The sequence below is a fragment of the Leucoraja erinacea genome, chromosome 23 (genome assembly GCF_028641065.1).
Source record: "Leucoraja erinacea ecotype New England chromosome 23, Leri_hhj_1, whole genome shotgun sequence".
Lineage (NCBI taxonomy): Eukaryota > Metazoa > Chordata > Chondrichthyes > Rajiformes > Rajidae > Leucoraja > Leucoraja erinaceus.
Window position 1 is genome coordinate 8686651 of NC_073399.1, and position 17449 is coordinate 8704099.

Genomic DNA, 17449 nt, shown 5'->3' on the forward strand with positions numbered 1-17449 from the left:
TTAACAAACACATCAGGAAGGTGGGCTCCATCCTGGGGGACGCATTAGATTCATGGGAGGTGGTCTTGGAGGGGAGGATGCTCGTCAAACTGCAAAGCATCCTGGACAATACAGCTCACCCCCTCCATAACACACTGGTCAACCCGAGGAGTACCTTCAGCAACAAACTGATTCCAGCAAGATGGAGGACAGAATGCCACAGGAGATCCTTCTTTCCTGTGGCTATCAAGCTGTACAATTCCTCCCCCTTCTGAAGTGGAGTAGACCGAGACCAACCCCCTTTCTCCCCCCCCCCCCCTCCCCTCCCCTCCCCTCAATCTTTGAGATGGGTTCCCAGAACACAGAACTCATGAACACACACAACACAAGACACCATTCTTTCTGTACAATTGAAACACAGCGACTTAAAAAAAAAGTTGGACAAAGTTGTTCGATTACTGACCTGTTATATGAGACAAACTAATTTGCAAGTAATCCAAAGCCAGTGAATCTATCACAGCCTGCACGTTATGGGCATCATCTTCTTGGTTTTTGGGGGTAGTTATGTAATCTGTAATGGAGCAAAAGGGATACAATCAATTCTGCTCATTAATGTGCAGATGTGGTTGAAATCACTTCAATACAGAGTTGAATTTCTTTCATACAAATCATCAACATTGGCTCACTTACCTGGGACCTTCTCACCGAGAATAGCATTGTAGAGGGCAACAAACACATTTGCATCACACTCACAGAGTTTTGTCACCTTCCGGTTAATATGGCACTTGTTAAGAAGATCATTGGCAACAGAAATCCAATCTAAAAAGGGTAGGAAAAACCCAGTAAATTCAGTGCACGACAGAGAACATACATGCAAACATGTATATCTGAGAGAGACAAACACAATTAACAACACAAGACACAATGTGCTACAGTAACTCAGTGGGTCAGGCAGCATCTCAAATCAGGACCTTTCCTTAGACCCGTCATTTTGGCTATCCATGTTCTCCAGAGATGCTCCCGATCTGGTAAGTTACTCCAGCTCTTTACACCTTTTGCTTTGCAAACCAGCATCTGCAATTCCTTGTGTCTTCAATTAACAACACAGCATCTGTAAGAGTATATGATTTATCAGGACATGCTGAATGTAAATTCTTAAAACTTATTTGTTCACAAGATATTGGCATCACTGGCCTTACAACATTTATCACCCAACTCTGATTACCATCAAACAAAGTAGCTTACCTGCTAGACACAAAATGCTGGAGTAACATCAGTGGGCGAGGCATCTATCAAGAGAAGGAATGGGTGATGTTTCAGGTCAAGACCCTTCTTCGAGTCTGAAGAAGGGTCTCGACCCAAAACGTCACCCATTCCTTCTTTCCATAGATGCTGCCTCACCCGTTGAGTTACTCCAGCATTTTGTGTCTACCTTCGATTTTATCCAGCATCTGCAGTTCTTTCTCACACAAAGTAGCTTGCCTATCTATTTCATGTTGGTGGGTTTATCCTAACCCTTCCGCAGTCATCCCGGCCCAAAACGTTACCCATCCATGTTCTCCTGAGATGCTGCCTGACCTGCTAAGCTACTCCAGCACTCGGTCTTCTGATCCCAGGGAATAGTGGCAGGAAGATCATTTTACAAAGAGAAATTAGGTAGTCTGGGCCCCTAGAATTTAACGGAAGAGGATTTCTATTGAACATACAAATCTCTTACAGATCTTCACGAGGTAGAAGCTGGGATGAATTTTCCCCTGGCAGGAAGGTCTATAATTATGGGTCAAAATCTAGGCCTAAGTTGAGCAAAGTTTCTTTCAGGGGGTGGCCAGTCCACTCAATAGTGGTGTTAAGGGTTCACCAAGTTTAGGATAGAGATCTGTAAAGATTCTAGGGATATGGGGTAAATAAAGAAAAATAGCCATTATTTTATTGAATGGTGAAGGGTGCACCAGGAGACAAAATGGTCTATGCCCGGTTCTAATTCTGATGTTCTTCCTATCCTTATCTCAGTTAAAAAAAGACTTCTTGGTCATGTGTTAAATGGCAATTAATAAAGGTCAAATGCTATTTAAAAATGTGACTCGACGCTCTGTCAAGTGTTGACGAGATATGTTTATTTTTAAAGAACATTATGATCCATTGCAAGATCAGACACTTCCAACACTGTGTAAATTTGAAACTTATTTTTGAATTATATGGATTTAGACAGCTAGGTCTCTCACATGCCAGCCTTCAATGGCTCCCAAACCATATCAAATCACATAGGATATCTCCGAGTGACCAGTGTCATATTACTTACTCAAACAGTTTTGGAAGTCTTTCAAACAAAAACATGTAATCCCAAGGAAATGTTAGGTTAAAATAATCTGCAATTTACTAGTTTCGGAAGCTTCAAGCTAAGCACACCCAAGAGTACTAATTTTCAATGCAACCATGTGTTGCTATGGAATCTGTCAAACCGGGGTTGCCAGAGTCAGTAGTGTGTTAACTTACATCCCTAGCAAAATATTTTCTCTGCACCTACAATTTTTCAGGATTGTTTCTTTCCTCAAATACACAAACAAGCACTCATGCCAAGATTTAAATAATGAGTCAAACTACTGCAATTAAGGAGACAATGGGCCGAAAGCATAACATGACAAGTAGGCAAGGATCATGGGATAAACAAATGGAAGAATATTAAAAGAACAATCCATACAACACTTTCATAACTTCAGGTCATCTCAAAGTGAAAAAAGGCATGTGTATATTAATGCCAATAAATTGCACAACAATGTAGGAGTGTTTAAGTTCGAAGCTGGGATTTCCCTCTATAGATTAGTCATTGTTGAAAAGGAAATAAAAATACAGCAGGCAATTTGTCACATAAACATCTGCAAGATAATAACTACTGTATTTATAAGATGAAGGGGCATATACAAAACTAGTTCTAACAGTATTGCAAGGAAAAGTTAGCCTAGATTATGGCCTTGAATTTCTGGAGGTGAACTTTCAAAAATCACAATTAACTTCAGAAGTGGGTCTGTTATACATTGAATTAAGGCCCACGTGCAAATGAATTAACTATAGTAGAGCACAAGCACAGTTTAATCCATTGAAATACACCTTTGGAAGTACATCTTTGAAATGACTTGGGTCTACAAGTTTCAATCGTTTTTTTTAGATCTTGTGGAAAACAAAGCACTTGAACATTATCATTACAACAACATTGATAATCACTCAGCAGAATATTGGGTATATGATCCATGCTTTAAGGATAAATAGTTGTCAAAATGAAAGCATAGTTATAAAACCCAGAAAATTATGATCAATGCTTAAACAGAATCCGCATGCAAAATCTGGCATCCTTCACAAACTGATATTGACAAAGCATGGAAGCAAGTCATCTTCCTGCCCCGAGGGCAATAAAACGACCTTTACAGCAAACAAAATATTTATGACATGGAACAAAATTATAGCTCTAATAGAAAAATTGTGGTATTCGTTAGTTACTGTCACATGTACTAAGATATTGCAAAAAGCTTAGTCTACATGTTATCCAGTCAAATCATGCTCTATACGAGTATAATCAAGCCATACACTACAACAGGTTATGCCAAGAGAAAATACAAGTGTGGAATTCATTGTTAAAGCATTATAGTTACAGAAAAAAAGTCCAAAGTCCACAATGGGGTAGGTTGGTAGATTGGAACTACACCCTAGCTAATGGAAGAACCATCCAATAGACTGATAATGTCAGGGAAGAAGCTCTTCATGAATCTGGTGGTGGTATGTGCTTTCAAACTGATGGGAGCAGGGAGAAGATGGAATGACCAGGGTGGGGGAGGGATGATTATGTTGGCTGCTTTCCCAAAACAACATGATATCTAGATGGAGCCAATGGTGAAGAGGGCGAGCTGTATGATGGACTGGGTTACATCCATAACTCTTCAATTTATTGTCAGCGTGGGGAGACTCAAGTATGCACTGAAAATTAATTTGAGGCAAATACTATTTGCCTCAATACTATTGTATAGCATACAATATATAGTATGCTATTGTATTGTCTCAATACTATTACATAAAGACTTGGCTCCAATGGGTGATTTTTAAATTTTACAGCCAGATTTATCACTTCTGAAACTTTTTAGATGCCAAAGGAATCAAGAAAATACACAAATAATGCCTTACTGTTGATGAAATGCAGTGAGCAAATGCGATAATTGCCGATATTTTCAATCTTGATATCTGCACGGCCAATGTTCGCCAACCACTTTAGCAGTTGTCCCTTCTGCTGTCGCTTCTCTCTACCATTTTTTCTCTTCACTTTTGGAAATCTGAAGTAGGACATCACGCTTACCCCGATTTCCATAATTATTTACCACGCAAAAAATGACCATTTCGGCGGTTTTTGACGGGTAAGAAAGAACGAGTTTCACGTATTAACAGTAAATGCCGGAAGCTGCCATGTACTCCACATGGATTGAGCTGCTCCATGCGTCACGCCCTTTGACCCAATGACGTTACGTGCAACACCCCTATATAAACAAAGGATTGCCATGCTCTGGAAATGTAATAATCAACACCCAAAGAAAATCTGTGAACCAAGCCCAGGAGGTGTAATGAAGTAACGCCATAGAATTGCATTAGCAATTTAAATTCAACAACCAATGTAAATGAAAGTGATTCACACTCCTCCACCCTCCCCCCCAAATGGAAGTTGCAGAGCCAGTCCAGATTCCACTTCAAAACGAGGATGTTAATCTGATAATCGATTTGTAATATTTTTTTTTTAACTTTGTTACTGTTTCGTGCAATTTTGGTCTCATGATTTGAAGATGGACTTTATTGCTGTTGAGGGAGTTGCAGGGTAGGTTCAACAGGTTAATTCCCAGAATGGTGGGATTGATATATGATGAAAGAATGAGTCGACTGGGCTTGTATTCACCGGAATGTAGAAGGATGAGAGGAACTCTTATAGAAACATAAAATTCTTAAAGGATTGGACAGGCTAGATGCAGGAAAAATGTTCCCGATGTTGGGGGAGTCCAGAACCAGGGGTCACAGTTTAAGAATAAGGGGTTTAGGACTGAGAGGAGGAAAAACTTCTTCACCCAGAGTGTTGTGAATCTGTTGAATTCTCTTCCACAGAAGGCAGTGGATGCCAATTCACTAGATGTTTTCATGAGAGTTAGATTGAACTCTTAGGGCTAAAGGAATTAATGGATATGGGGGGAAAGCAGGAAAAGGGTACTAATTTTAGATGAGGAGCCATTCAATCCTATTGAATGGCAATGTTTGCTCGAAGGGCTGAATGGACTACTCCGGCACCTATTTTTCTATGTTTCTAAAGGACTGCAGATGCTGAATTTTGAACAAATCACAAAATGCTGGAGAAACTTGAAAAAACCTTCTTACTGCCGTCAGGCAAAAGTCGACACTGGAACAAAACTAAAACACAACATAGGTCGGTGCCAAAAGAGTAGTTGACAATTTTATTTAAGCACCTAACGCGCACAAACTGCGTTCGACAACATCAATCCCCCACTCTGTCCGTTTTACCCGCTTCTATTGGCGCCTGTAAACAAACTTCTGGTTTCCTTGACACTACCATTGAACAGCTGAGAGACAAAAAGAGAGTGTGGGCAAAAAAAGAAACACTTCCTGGTCCACACAATCAAGTCTAATCAATCGCCGTTTAAAAGAAAAAGCACAATGACAATTACATAGACGAGTCAGATGACAAGAAGTTTAAACGACTGAAGATAAGTTTACGAAATATGTAGGAAGGGACTGCAGGTGCTGGTTTAAACCGTAGATAGACACAAAATCCTAGAGTAAACCAACGGGAAAGGCGGCATATCTGGCTGGAGAGAAAGAATGAAAGACGTTTCGGATCGAGACCCTTCTTCCCAGTCTGAAGAAGGGTGTCGACCCGAAACGCCACCCATGCCTTCTGTCACGCAAGACAAGTTTAAACGGAATACAGACAATTGCCAGTGACAGTCTGGTTTAATCTGTCGTTTTCACACCTTACAATCTCTGTGCACCCTTCCACATCTCCAGTTTCAATCTCCCCCGACTCTTAGTCTGAAGAAGGGTCCATGGCCCGAAATGTCACCCATTCATTCTCTCGTGAAAAGTGGAGTTTGAACTAAGTGGAATGCAGACAACTGTCAGCGGCAGCTGTGGCTGCCACAAGCCGGCCTAGTGCTGGAGGCAGTCAACAGCGGCCTTACCTCTCTCATCAGGGAGTTCCATCCTGTCTTAGGAAATGCGAGTGATATTATAGTCCCCTCCGCCGAGATAGCGTGTTCTGAGACCAAAGCGTTGGTTTCTCATGTTAGCTGCAACCAAGTTGCAGTGTTTTGGTCCAACTTGGCGCACAAGCAGAGCGTGTGCATTTAAACGCTCCCTCGGCGCTCAATGGAGGCGCCCACCGCGTCATCAACCGCCCACTCCTGCAACTGCGTCACAGGCGGAGTCGATCGCTCGGAAATACTTTAATAAACAATAAAACGTCTACCTTTTTCCCTCTTCTAGGATCGGCTAAAACAAAACAAAAAAACGAGTGCGCTGAATAGTTTTTTTTTTCCGCATTCTTTTGGGTTCCCCTACCCGGACCTATAGTTTGAATGACGTCAACCGGTCGTCAAGGGGAAAAAGGCCTCTTGCTCATTTGTAACCGTCGGCGAGACAAAGTAGTTCCCATCAATGGAGAGAAGCGATGAGGGGGGGAAATGGCTTTGAAGAACGTTTTAGGGGCACAAATACAATGGATCGCGTTTGTCCCCAGTTGGCTGTGGGGGTGTGAATGGGTAGGGGTGGTGGGTAGGTAGGTTGGGTTTGAATTGCGGAGGGATAGGGTGGAATGAGTTCCGGGCGGTGAGGCTGCCTCCCTCTCTCCAGCCGGCGTTTACTAAAGGCGGACAAGGAGCCGGCATTTTAGTTCTTCATCCATCCTCGTGTTTGTCACCTTCCCCGGCCCGCTTCGCATCTAATTTGAACAAACGCTCATCGTTTCAATGATGCCTGGTTACGACAGAGGTGATCGCAGCAGAGACCGCGGCGGGTAAGCGATTTTTTAAAATCTTTTAAATAGGAGAGAAGGATTTAAAACCCAATGAGGAAATGAGAAGAGAAAAAAAAAAAGCCGGTTCCGTTGCGATGGTCGGAAAATGCCGGGTGGCAGTCAGCCAGCATCCGCCCGCCTTACAGATGGTTATAAAACACGACACAGCAGTTAATTATGATTTAAAAAAAAAAAAACAATATATAAAATTAAGTATGGTTCGTAAGGGGAGATGGAAACAACGAGTTTATAAGGAAGCTGTGAATTTGATTCAAACAATGACCATTTAAAATTGCCATGTGTAATTTGCCACTGAACATATTATTGATGTAAACGTAGAATTTTAACATTTCATTTAAGTGTGTGTCGCAGTTTTCTTCCTTGTGCCGGTTTCTCTAAAATGGCCGGGAGATTTGGTGCTAGTGATGGGGCGTATGTCACAAAATGGATCTCCTACCCTACCCTACCCGGCCACGTGTATTGTCAGGTGTGGCATATCTCTGATGTATATTTCAGCGATATATTTCAACAATAATATCTGTTTTACAGCTTCGGGAGCGCACCTCGCTTCGGTGGCAGCCGAAATGCGCCTGTTGCCGGTAGGAAGTTTGGGCAGCCGGGAGAGAAGCTGAGGAAGAGGAAATGGGACCTCAACGAGCTGCCCAAGTTCGAGAAGAACTTCTACGTCGAGCACATGGACTTGGTGAACCGACCTCTGGTACGGCCGTCTTGACAATCGCCCCGGTTTGTTCGCAAGGCACTGAATTAGACAAGGTCACGCGTCACTGCGCTTAGTACCAGGACGGCAATGGAAAAGATTATAACGTTGGGAACAAGATATGGCCAAAGTTGTGGCGAATGTTGCGATGACGCATGATTTGTCCTAGGTTGTTCTAATGGGATGACTCGAGGGCCGTTAGTCACCGGGGCATGGTTGTCTTTCCCCGCCTACTAAAATCTACATGGCTATTGAGCAGATTTCTCAGTAAATTTGCGCTGTAGATTACAGTCTGATATCTGGTTTCCCCCTGGTGGACGAGAGAGGGGCAGTCATTTTACCCACGTGAAGGAAATTAAGCTTTTTCAAAGCGTACCGCAAGTGTTAACCGTGTTTTTTATTTCCAATTGACGTGGCCTGCAGTTAGTCCTTTCTTTCCATTGCAAGTTTGCATACAACATTTTACACATTGGTCAGGATATGTATTGATGTTATTAACAGAATTATAGATGGTATTAAAGCTTTATACTTTTCACCAATACAGCAAGACATTGAACAGTACAGAAGAACCAAAGAAATCACAGTCAAAGGCCTTGGTTGTCCAAAACCAGTTTTCAATTTTGTTGAAGCTAGTTTTCCAAGTAAGTATGGAATACTAATCTGCAGTCTGCCCCTCTACAAATAAATAAACCAGGCTACCTTAATCTTATCTTTCTGTTTATCTTGTTCTTGGACATAATAGCACAATTTATATTGATTTGAATGAAATAAATTGAATTTTGATTATTGTAATTTCTAAATCTTCTTGTCCAATTTCAAAAGTGGGGTTTGATGCTATGGTTCTATTTAGCAATTGTTAATATTTCAGCACTGAATGCAAAATCTTTCCAAATGAGATTTAGTAAATTGCATAAAACAAAGCCATGTCAATTGACTAGCCTGGTTTAACTGTAGATGATTACAAAATAAGAGGGAATGCGAAACTTTTTCAGATGTTGAAAGGTTGGATGCTGCCAAGGTTGGTTGAAATAAACAAGCTGCTGGGGGATAGTAGCGAGCATCTGAAGTGGTTTAGGGGGGGAAAATGCCAGTAGATTAAACGTTTCTGCTTATGTCTGTTTATTTTGCTTTTGTGAATCAAATGTGGACTTTTAAAGAGATATCTTTCTCTCTCTTCCCCACCTCCATTTCCCCAACAGCATATGTGTTGGATGTTTTAGTGCAACAAAATTTCACAGAACCAACAGCTATTCAGGCACAAGGCTGGCCGGTTGCACTTAGTGGCAAGGATATGGTTGGAATTGCTCAGACTGGATCTGGTAAAACGCTTGCTGTAAGTATAGTGGTAATTTGGGGTAATTGTTTCTCTGTCAGGGTAAACTATGCCAGATTGCAGCATCTAATGTGATTTACCAGGCCGTCCCCACGTGCATGTTTATACAATATGGGAATGGTTGCTTTGGCCCACTGAGTTTATTCAGACCTTCCAGCAATATCTTCACAAATCCCCACTTTCTGCTATTTTTAGCCACCCCAGCCTCCAGATCGCCTGCATTCTGGGGACAATTTACAGTGGTCATATAACCTATTAACATGCATGACTTTGGGACCTAGTTATGTCATTGGGAGCCGCATGATTGTTTATCTGGTTCTTTTATATAAGGCAGGTGAGGCAAACAGAACCTGTTTTTTCTATTTTAACCATTGTCTTTGCTGTCCCTTAATCTATTTTCTTTCATACAACATTTTTTTTGGAAGAATAGTCTGCACATATTATCTCGCCACGCCTTGCCAGAAATTATCTGTGCCGCCTCATCTTCCCCCCCCCCCCCCCCCCCCCCCCCCCGCCAGATGAAAGCCTTGATTGATCAAGGCTTATTCTCTAATGACGAACAGTTGTTCATGACCTTGGTCAAGTGTTTTATTGTCATATGTCCCAGATAGAACAATGAAATTCTTGCTTGTTGCAGCACAACAGAATATGTAAACATAGTACACTAAATAACAACCATGTTGTGTTTACCTGTATCATCACCAAAGCAAGGAGATGCTTCTAAATTTGTCTGACCATTTCTCAGCTGCTCTGTATGGCCACTCGCTTATGACAATGTCGTCTCCAAAATTGCATTACCATAAGGCACTCTGATTCCCTCTGCCCCGCAGTTTTGAAATCGTCTGCAACTTTGCTATTTATATCCAACTCTCACCAAAGTATGTCCATCTGTCACTCCAATGCTTGCTGACCACTTCTTGCTTCCACCCAAGGTCTGGTCCCTCCCCATCTCTAATCTCGTTCAACTCTGCAACTGGATGTTTCTAATTTTCCTCCTGATTTTTGCAATTTGGTGACTAGCTATGTCTTTAATTATAAATGCTCGATTTTGGTATGTCTCTTCTTCTCAAAGCTACCTACTTTACCAAGCATTTGAAAATATTCAAACAATTTGTTCAAAGAGCACCTCAACTTTACACAGGTGCAATTCCTGTAATGTTTATCCGTGTGCTTCTCCACTGCTAAAATTAGACTGCATCTCATCTAAAAGATGGCATGTGTTGTAAAACTAGGGCTCCAATCTGATCATGTTATTGCATGATTTGGTATTTGGCAATTGTGTTGAAAGGTAATAAAGCATCAGGAATTTTAATGATACTGTGGAAGAGTTTTCTAATTAAGGCTGTATTGAATTAGATTGCATAACTTGCATTGATGTTAGTTTATATTTGAAACTGGATTGAATTTCTCCTGCTGGTCGTAGATAATTTGGAATTAGTAAGTTTTAAATCTCACCTTTTGAACTGTCTAATACAATTCAATCTCTACTTTGCAGTACTTGTTGCCAGCCATTGTTCACATAAATCATCAGCCTTTCCTGGAACGTGGTGATGGTCCCATAGTAAGTTGCATTTTATTTGAATTGAAAACATTGTTAATGGATTGAAAACTGACATTAACTGGCTTTACTTGTCTTAGTGTTTAGTGCTGGCACCAACAAGAGAATTGGCTCAACAAGTACAACACGTAGCACATGATTATGGAAGAGTATCCCGTCTAAAATCAACATGTATTTATGGAGGAGCACCAAAGGGTCCACAGATTCGGGATCTTGAAAGAGGTATTGTCTTGAATGTAGTAAAACTGGATTTCTGTTACACTTTCCTTTCATTGGCTTAACTACCTACTTTCTATGGTGTAGGTGTGGAGATCTGTATTGCAACACCTGGTAGATTAATAGACTTTTTGGAAGCTGGGAAGACAAATCTTAGAAGATGTACATATCTTGTACTCGATGAGGCAGATCGAATGCTTGACATGGGCTTCGAACCACAGATCCGAAAAATTGTTGACCAAATTAGGGTAAGTGTTTTTAATATTTTGTTTATAATAGGCTTGCAACTTACATGTTTTAATTCAAAATGTCTGACTAATTGATCTGATGAAAGCCATTTTAAAGCTGGTTACAACTGTTGTACATCAATTGGCCAGCAGCGTCACTATAGAGCTGTTATAGAATATTATCTGAATTTTCCCTGAAGCTATTGACTCTTTTGAATACACCCTCATTTTTTTTTTTTGCTGTGAATTGGCATGCCTCTCTGCTCTTACGGATACATTATACCAAAATGCCAAAAAAGCATTTGTACCAACTGATTAAAACATTTAAAAATTTTTTTTAATTTAAACTAGTTATTGTCCCTACAGTTAAAGATCCAAAAGGAACTATTGAAGACCTGTTTTTCTGTTTAAATGCAAATTGCGGGCAGTGTGTGTAGTTTAGAAATCTGTGCTTATGCTTTCAGGTGTTTTTCTTAACCACTTTGTGGACCTTTTTCCCCTCTAGCCTGACAGGCAAACTTTGATGTGGAGTGCAACTTGGCCTAAAGAAGTTCGGCAATTGGCTGAAGATTTCCTGAAGGAATATGTTCAGATTAACGTAGGCGCGTTGGAACTTAGTGCTAACCACAACATCTTGCAGATTATAGATGTATGCCAGGAGGTTGAGAAGGATGACAAGTGAGTGAGATTTGTATAGCGAGGTTTATCTGATTGCTGATATTACTGAGTAAACTTTTTTATAACCCTCTTCAATATCATTTTGTGTTTTAAAAACTTGGTATTTAAATGCACGCGCAGGTACCTTTCTCTTTGAATTCTGAAACTCTTTCCGTTCCCATCTATGGTGGTTTGAATCTAATGTAGCTTGTTCTTGCTCACAAACTCACCCCATCGCCAACTCTACATGCTAATTAAAACTATTGGAGTGGTCTTGCAGCAAACCTAGTGATTTGTAAAACTTATTTTCCTGAAAGTAATTCCAAGTGAGTGCTGTGAATTTTGAATGTGATGCCAAACCTAATGATCTCCATGAGATTTGTAGTGTGCTTGGATAATCAAATTGAGTTTCATTAGCTGCAAATGCCTTTATAATTGAACTAAAAATCTTCAGTCTTTGTAATTATCACTTTCAAACTTTTTTGTTGCTTTATCAGATTGCTGAGGTTGATGGAAGAAATAATGAGTGAAAAAGAAAACAAAACTATAATTTTTGTGGAAACAAAGCGAAGATGCGATGAGCTCACAAGACGAATGAGGAGAGATGGGTGAGCACTTGATGTTAAAATATGCCGGAAGCTTTTAATATCTCCGGTCAAAGTGTTATCTACAACTTTCTCTACGCTTCCTATCTTTGTCAGACCTACGTTGTTTGAACAGTTGATTAGATTATTTTGGTGAAAACTCACCATTCAGGGTTTTATTTCATGATTGACCCCGTTCATTTGCAATGGCCATTTGACTTGTGGGTATGTTTTAGTATAAGCCATGGTGTTTTTTTGTGTGGTAGTGGTCCTGACTATGGGGTAGGATTTAAAATGGCCATAAGCAGCTTGAATATGCTGCACATGTGCTATCCAACATTGTGGAGACCCAGAAAGCATGCCATTGTAGACTACAATGGAGGTACAAGGGACTGCAGATGTTAGAATCTTAAGCAGAATGCAAAGTATTGGAGGAATTCAGGGGTCAGGCAGCATCTCTGGATGAATGGACTGATGTATTGAGTCGGGAGCTTTCAGACTGGTGTTGGGGGAGAAATGTTAGCTATACAATGCCTGGTGCATCAAAGGATTGTGTTGCAACAATTATCTAATGGAATAGCAATAGTGAGAATATAGAGCTAGTGTGAAGAGAGATTCTATGAATTATGTTCCTATCATCTGGTTTCGAAAAGCTAATTGAAATCAAGTAAAATTTTTAGATTGCAAGATGAAGGATTTTGTGTCTTTGTTCATTCTATATCTGCACTATTTCACATTGTATCATCTTTTGTGTTGTAGGTGGCCAGCAATGTGCATTCATGGTGACAAGAGTCAACCAGAGCGTGACTGGGTTTTAAATGGTGAGTAATTTACTAGCTTAAACAGTTATCTTTTAATCATTTTTGAATATGCACGATCTAATTTTGTTTTCCTACCCGACAGAGTTTCGGTCAGGCAAAGCACCAATCCTTATTGCGACAGATGTTGCTTCCAGAGGTTTAGGTTAGTAATGCCAATCCAAATTATGATTTTTCTTCACTTCATTCAAAGATTTAAAGAAAGTATTCCATTGCTTTCTTTAACATGTCTTTGCGTTTTTTTTTTCTAAGTTGTGTAAAGGTGCAGTCTTTGTGGCAGGGCCTAGGCATGACAGTTCGAGGACTCGAGAGGGGGAAGGAGGACAAATCGATGTGATCGGCTGGCAGCTACCCAGTCGAGTACAAAGATGCTGAACAGAGAGCATTGTGCCAGTAATCTTCAAAAGGCGGAATGGTCAACATTTACCCGCCACCCTAAATCTGTTCTCGCCCTGGATCACGTGAAGCATTTACCACTCATTCAGTCTTTGGTTCCTTTGTTTATTCAGCATTATGCCCTGGTTTCATTTTTCCATTTTAGTTAGCTAAATTATTTTATTTTTTTTTCTCAAGTCAGTGAGTTTACCAAAACAGTGGTGTGTCGAACAAGTGTCATATTGTTAAACTTTGTTCATTGCTTCATGTTTTTTAAATAGAGCCCAGTTAACCTCACTAAGATCCTTCCCAGAAATTGGTGGTGAGTACTGGCACAAGTTAGTGAAAGATTGGTAGCGCCCAGTTTTAGATGACACCGAATCTAGCAGTGTAATGCCCTCATAATTTCTGAAGTTCCTCCCTCACCTAGTGCACATTAGTCATGTCAGGACCTGCCAAACAGAGACATTTTCTCAAGTGAACACTGGCTTCTTAGAAGTGCTTGCCTAGACAAGATGTCAAAAGGAAAACCTGGGCAGGGGGGTACAAGGAATGCAGGTGTCCATTGGGCTCTGTTTAATTGTAGTCTATTTTGGTCTTGGCAAGACGTGCAGTGTGGCCTGAATCCTGAGCTTCTCATGAATGTGTAGGAAGGACCTTGCCTGACTGTTCTAAGGTCCTGAATGGCACATGAAGAGGCAACAATGTACAAAGTGGCCCCAACTGTATAGAAGCAACCGGATGTCACTTGATAACATGTGGGGAGTTCGCTGACTTGGGAATGGACTAGTGAATGCATACTCCCAATGGTAAGATCTCAAAATATCTCTCTGATTTGGGGTTTTTTTTTTAAGGGGAGTGTGCATTGTTTTCTCTTCCCACAGTAGTATTCCCGCAGGGTTTGAATTAAGGGTTGTTTTAACATTTGCTTTACAGTCATGATGCTGCAGCTAGTTGCTCACTTGCTAACCTCTGTTTTTGATCTGACTGTTGTGGTGTGCATAAATTGCACCTGGTTTTGCAACACTGCAACACTTTACAGATGTTGAAGATGTGAAATTTGTCATCAATTATGACTACCCTAACTCCTCTGAAGACTATATTCACCGCATTGGGCGAACTGCCCGCAGTTCCAAAACTGGCACAGCTTACACGTTCTTTACTCCTGGCAACATGAAGCAAGCAAATGACCTTATCTCTGTGCTTCGTGAGGCAAATCAGGCCATCAACCCAAAGCTAATTCAGATGATGGAAGACAGAGGTTCAGGTAACTATATGGCAAGATCATTGATAAGGGTTGCGGAGGATAAAATAGATTTAGTGGCAACTGGAGTAAAAATATGATCTTATGGGATAGTCCGAGGCTGGAGCTATGAAATGGGATATACAGGGCCTTATAATTATGTATAACCGATTTAAGGCAATTGGGGAAATGGGAAGCAGAAGTATAAACTAATTGTGCAATGAAAATTACTAGAATGATTGTGTATAACTAGATTTTCATTGTATAGATATTATGAAGGATGGAAGGCTGGCTGACCAGGTTATATTGCAACTTGGACATTAGCCAGGTGTGAATTTGTGGGAAAAGATTAAAACTGGAATATAGAGGAAAAGATTTGAATTGGGCTGTGTAGTATGTCTAGGTTAAATCTATCCAGTTCCATCTGGACCAGCCATTTGAGAGAAGATGAGGGTGAATAACATTTTTGTAAGTAATCTGCATGTAATTAAGTGATTGATTGCAGGCTATTCTTAATTAATAATATAATTGTACATCTTAATTAAACAGGTCGTTCCAGGAGTAGAGGTGGCTATAAAGATGATCGGCGTGACGACAGAAGAGACCGGTTCTCTAGTTCGAACAGGATCGGGGGCTACAATGGCTTTAGGAATAGAGATAGTTTGGATAGAGTATATGGAACAGCAGCTAGAGAGAATGGTTTTACGCAGAATTTTGCAGCTGCCAACCAAACCGCCTTTGTTTCTGGGAAATTTGGCTCCACGAACAGTTTTCCAAGTCTATCTCGGTTTGGAACTTCCAGTTTTCCAGGATCTGTGACCCAGGGAGCCACTGCATTTGGCACTCAGAATCAAAATGGTTTCAAGGCTGTCAGTAGCAAGGTCCAGCAGTTTGGAAGTGGGACTAATGCCTTGCAGAGCAATGGCATTGGTCAACAGTCTGTGGGAGCTCCATACCAGTATCCACCCCCACCATTGATGGGAATGGGTTTCCAAACACAGACTGGTTATCCTATGCCTCTTGCGTATGCTGGAATGCAGAAATAACTTATTGAACTAGATGTTGAGTTTTCCATTCTCTTCTGACTTGTACTGTAACTTTTTTGTTTGAGAGGATGAGAAAGTTCTTTAATATTAGAAACCATTGATATTCCAAGACAGACTGCAGTGCAGCAGTAGATTTGGTGCACTTTTCTCATTATTTAATTTTTTGTTACTTTACATTCCTTGGAATTTTTTTGTTAGTCTTTTTCTATTAGAATGGCAGATTAATATTATACAAGTTTAACTTATGCATAAAGTACCACAGTGTATGTAAAGATGCATGTCCTTCCAATATGGAAGTTTGAACGTCTTGGAGTTCTGTATGTATGTAACTGCCAAAGTGTCATTTTAAATAAAAATTTGGATTCTGAAGTACATAATTAAGATGCTTGTTTTACACAACCACATTGTCTGCTTTAACAGTTGGCAATTTAATGTGATTATCCTGATTAATTTCTATTAATTTGAAGCTGAGAGTTACCTTTGACTGAGGGGAAGGGGCTGAGATGGAACTAATATATCACAAAACACAACTCCAGGTGCAATTTAAACCCTAGCTGCTAGAGGAGAGGAAATTGTATACGCTGATTCAACCAGCGGCAGCACCCCTCTGCAACAGACTTTGGCAAATGCAGCTGGAAAGCTTGATGTTGATGCTGATAGGAAGGGAATTTGTCTGCTACATTTAATCTCATCAATTTTAGTAATTAAATTGGGACTTTAAAAATGTGCCTAAGATCTTGTATTTAAACTCATTAATCTTAGACATCTTTCAATCCCTATTTCAGTAATATAATTCTGAAAATTCAACCAATCCATGTTTTTTCAGATCAGGAAGCCAAAAATTAATTTCAATGAATTGCAAACTCAGCATAGCTTTGCATCTTAATTATATGGGGAAATGCAGAAGTAACTTATGAAATTGAATTGCTTTCCATTTAACACACGTGCATACACACGAGGAAGGGAAAAGACGGAGGCACAGTATTCGGTAAGTCCTTAACACCTCCAATGAGCCAATGCCCGGTCGGTGAAGGAGATTGCCTATGGCTGTCCTCGACAGCCTGTAACTACATAGCGACCACACTGCACTACGGGTTAAAAAGGACCAAACTGACCCATTTTTATTCGCGGAAAAATTTTCAACATGCTGAAAAATTTTCCGCGACCTAGTTGAGGCCGCGAGTACGCAGGAACTTCCCTCGAGCATGAAGGAGAGTTCCAGTGATCTTATAGGATCTCCTAGGACCACGTGTTGACCATGCTGCGAGCTTGAGTCGAGGGCAAACTTCCAAACTCACAGTAGACAAATGCTGGAGAAACTCAGCAGGTGAGGCAGCATCTATGGAGCGAAAGAAATGGGGAACATTTTGGGTCTAAACCTTTCTTCAGACTGAAGAAGGGTTTCAACCCGAAACATTGCCTATTTCCTTCACTCCGTAGATGCTGCCACACCCGCTGAGTTTCTCCAGGATTTTTGTCTACCTACGATTTTCCAGCATCTGCAGTTCCTTCTTAAACTTCTAAACTCGCAGATTAGGTCGCCGCAGTGGGACAGCCCCTTTATGTTAATCAACAGTCATCTAAGTAGACATGAATTTAATAGGAACTTGTGACTTCCAAGGGGAGTACTCGTCAGAACTTTAT

General features: G+C 40.6%; 2 protein-coding genes across 2 annotated transcripts in view; one reads left to right on the forward strand and one right to left on the reverse strand.

Annotated features, from left to right (window-relative positions):
• LOC129708173 (centrosomal protein of 95 kDa-like) overlaps positions 1 to 6797 on the reverse strand; it is a 49251-nt gene extending 42454 nt beyond the window's left edge. Inside the window, exons 1-3 of the mRNA XM_055653782.1 lie at positions 6198 to 6797; positions 670 to 798; positions 443 to 550 (exon numbers count right to left, since the gene is read on the reverse strand). Of these exons, the coding sequence (XP_055509757.1) occupies positions 443 to 550; positions 670 to 798; positions 6198 to 6219 (259 nt within the window). The 5' untranslated portion in view covers positions 6220 to 6797. The remainder of the gene's footprint in view (positions 1 to 442; positions 551 to 669; positions 799 to 6197) is intronic.
• A 68-nt stretch (positions 6798 to 6865) lies between these two features.
• ddx5 (DEAD (Asp-Glu-Ala-Asp) box helicase 5) lies at positions 6866 to 16174 on the forward strand. The gene is made up of 13 exons (XM_055653784.1): positions 6866 to 7030; positions 7580 to 7748; positions 8293 to 8389; positions 8948 to 9081; positions 10577 to 10642; positions 10720 to 10861; positions 10943 to 11103; positions 11588 to 11760; positions 12237 to 12347; positions 13083 to 13144; positions 13227 to 13286; positions 14559 to 14783; positions 15309 to 16174. The coding sequence occupies exons 1-13, from the start codon at positions 6984 to 6986 to the stop codon at positions 15803 to 15805; spliced, it is 1944 nt and encodes a 647-aa protein (XP_055509759.1). The 5' UTR covers positions 6866 to 6983; the 3' UTR covers positions 15806 to 16174.
• Positions 16175 to 17449: the final 1275 nt, after the last annotated feature.